This window comes from Chrysochloris asiatica, unplaced genomic scaffold (assembly GCF_000296735.1).
Source record: "Chrysochloris asiatica unplaced genomic scaffold, ChrAsi1.0 scaffold00004, whole genome shotgun sequence".
Classification (NCBI taxonomy): domain Eukaryota; kingdom Metazoa; phylum Chordata; class Mammalia; order Afrosoricida; family Chrysochloridae; genus Chrysochloris; species Chrysochloris asiatica.
In genome coordinates this window covers 5,128,975-5,132,336 of record NW_006408522.1, presented here as the reverse complement: position 1 = coordinate 5,132,336, position 3,362 = coordinate 5,128,975, and the positions used below count along the sequence as shown (strand labels likewise).

The 3,362-nt window shown below is 38.5% G+C and overlaps 1 protein-coding gene across 2 annotated transcripts in view; it reads right to left on the bottom strand.

Annotated features, from left to right (window-relative positions):
• Positions 1 to 2,258: 2,258 nt before the first annotated feature.
• The window catches only part of FAM96A (family with sequence similarity 96, member A), a 37,539-nt gene continuing 36,435 nt past the window's right edge, over positions 2,259 to 3,362 (bottom strand). For both annotated transcript variants that reach the window (XM_006831549.1, XM_006831550.1), the window contains one exon: positions 2,259 to 2,724. In XM_006831549.1, coding sequence (XP_006831612.1) covers positions 2,627 to 2,724 — 98 coding nt within the window. In that variant the 3' untranslated portion in view covers positions 2,259 to 2,626. The remainder of the gene's footprint in view (positions 2,725 to 3,362) is intronic.

Here is a 3,362-nt window from a genome sequence, read left to right as displayed (position 1 = left end):
GGGGGCTTAGTTCAGGTGTTGGGGAGGGCAATACAAGTAGGGGGAGGAGGCAGAAAAACAAGACAGGGGAACATTGAGAGAGGTTTACATGGCCTAAGTGGGACAGAGGTTAATAGTGATGCATGCTCAAACTTGGAACAATAGAGCTCTGTGATACAGGGATCTAGGCATAGTTTGAAGAGGGGAAATAATACTAAAATGCTTGACAATCTCATGAATTTTGGTTTCCCTTGCCTACTATTGTAAAATAGACACTTGAGTGGGATAGAAAGGAATGTTGGGAAACATGATTACAGAAAACTTGTAAACCCATCTTCAGCCTATAACTGATTGGAATACCTAAAAGGGGTTCTAGAATGTGTCCAGTAAAATAGGCCTCTTGCAAAGCCTTTGCAGAGTATAGGACCTTAGGTGGAATCCTGAGTCCCATCCAGAACCTTATGAGGTGGGATATTCCCACCAGAAAGGACAAGCAGACTAGCCTAGAACAGCTAGAGCAACAAAAAATACATTTTCAAAGAAAGATCATCAGGAAAAACCCAAAACAAAAAAAATGTTAGCATGACTGGCTACTACAAGAATAAGCAAGCTGTTCGCCAAAAGCCATCAAGGCAAGCAATCAAGTTCCTTCAGGACAAACTTCCCTCTAAGACAGAAACTCAAAAGGGAACATACAAACAAGCATGTAAACTTGCTGGTGACCACACTGGTCTACTGGTGAGTGAAAGAGTGGGAAAGGCAGCAATGAAGAAACGGGCTGAGTTCAACCACAGTCCATTGACTCCTGTTGACCTGGAGATGAGAGAAAGAAGAAGCAGGGCTGGTTGGTCCAAAGTGTGGTGAGACCTGGGGACACTTGAGCCCATGGACAAGGACATAGCCACAGAGGGCTACAACTGAGAGTGAAGCATCTAGCTGACATGAAGTGAGAGGAGACACACAAGAATACCCAAACTTACAGACAGTACCCATTTGACCTAGCCTTGATGGCTTGACAATCAGAACTTGACTAGAAGAAGATTATTTAAAAAAAAAATTTTTTTTTGATAAAGAAAACAAGGCTAAATTGCTACAATTTTATGAACCTGACCTATACTCATGGAGGTAGTAACGCTAAATACCAACAGAGAGGGAAGGAGTCTTCACAATAAGTATCAATGCTATGCCCTCTGTACATAGGGTAGATAGGGACAGGCAACTTAGACATTGGCTACCTAAAATGAGGGGGTGATAAAAGCACAAAGTGACTGGCTTACAAGGTTTCAAAGGGCATTTAGTTTAAGAGTGTTTGGGGCGGGGGGTGGTGGAGAGAAAGAGTCCCCACAGAATCGTTTTCATATTGTCTAGATGGAACTGGTGAAAAGAAATGGGGATAAGATTCGTATGATTCAATAGTGAATAATTGTTATCATGACTAATTGCGATCGTCACATTTGTAAAGGTAGAAGTTTTGTAACAAAAACAGGGGAGTGGTTAATTTACAGTCCAGAAACAGAGGACTCTAGGACCATCAAGGGAGAAAAGCACAAGCAGAATGTGGGACCTTATCCAGAGAAGCAGCGATGCCAGAGACAGAGGCAGAGATGGGGTCATGGAGATGGGGAGCGGCTGAGGATTTCAGATTCATGGGAGGAGAGGTACTAAGAGCTGGTGGCCAGGAAGCAGACTTACAGAATGTGCCCTTTGGAGATGTAAATTATTATATATGCCTGAGCATTGTTTTGGTTTTTTAAAAAAAAGCTAAAGTGAATAGAGAGAAATACTGTTAACTGATGGTACATGGAGGGGATTATAATCATTGTAATGAAATAAAGTGTATGATTTGTTGAATATAAAAGTGATGATTCTGCCCTGTAAACTTTCATTTAGTCCACAATAAAAACCTTAAAAAGAAAAAAAAAGAAAGAAAGAACTGATATTTACAATGCAATCTACTATTGAATAAAAACATTCTAAAATGAATCATTATGAGGAACCTGACTACCATCAGGAAAGAAGAGCTAGCAGCAAAGTGTGTTCTTTGGACCCAGGGACCCTGCACTGAGAACCTCCTAGACCCAGGGAAAGATTAATGCCAACACACACTGAAATCTCCAAGGACACCAGGTCCACAGATGTAGAAAGGAAACAATCAACTTCTTTCAGAGCTGAGGGAGAGAAAGAGAGAGCTACCACTCTGGATTCAGACTGGTATCCTCCTAAACTGTGAGAATACATTGCTGGTTTGTTAAAGATAAAAATAAAATATAATGAATGAATCATTACAAGAATCATCTCGGTTTATTCGTATTTTACAGAATAATGATTTTAATTGGATACATTTGGGCACAGTAGATATCTGACATGAAAAGTAGTTGTATCAGAATGAACATCAGAAAAATATCAACTCATTTTACATAATAACTAGAAAATATTTCTCTGTCTGATCACTGAAGTGTTACAAATCCTGAGAATGTTATCCACTGAACAAACTAGGTACTACCCTATAATTAAATCTTGCTTAGAAATAATCCTTTAAAAAAAAATCTTCTGAGGTACAAATCACCTAGGTATTAAACATGAGTCTTTTATATTTTATAAAGAATTTAAACAAACAAATCAAATAATTACAGTTCAATGGCTGTTATTAATCAGGTTCAAGGACGCACTGTTCCACAATTTCACGCAAGTTGGGGTTCTCCATTGCAGCTGCCACTCGCTCTTTGTCGTTAATCTGCTTGTTGACTGCAAAACACACAACAAAAGTTAGCAAAACTAGAGAGGGGCACATGGTATGTTTATGAGCCTGGTAAAACTACCCTGCTATTTAGCACTTTGAGAACTGAAATGAAGCTGTTGTTGGCTAATAACTCATATGAAATTTCCAAGGCCTAGAAGGCAGACTTAAAGAGAAATCAAATCTCCTATGATCCTACAATCTGCCACAACTATCTTCCTTTCCACTCTCTGTCTATATATGTACATACTCACATAACTATATTCACGAAAAATATAATTTTTTAAATTTATGTATTTCCCCTTACACACATTTTCAAAACTACAGGATTATTTAACACCATAAAAAGTACAAGTGTTACCCTACTGAAAAGCGACTGTGTAGTAGAAGAAATAAAACATGAACTCAGAAAGCTCCTAGAAACAAATGAGAATGAAAACACAACATACCAAAATCTCCAGGAAACAGCAAAAGCGGTGCTGAGAGGACAATTTATTGCAATAAATGCACACATCCAAAAAGAAGAAAGAACCAAAATTAACACATTAGCACAGCATCTACAACAATTAGAAACAGACCAACAGAGAGAACCTACAGCCACCAAAAGAAAAGAAATAATAAAGATTAGAGCAGAAACAAATGAGAT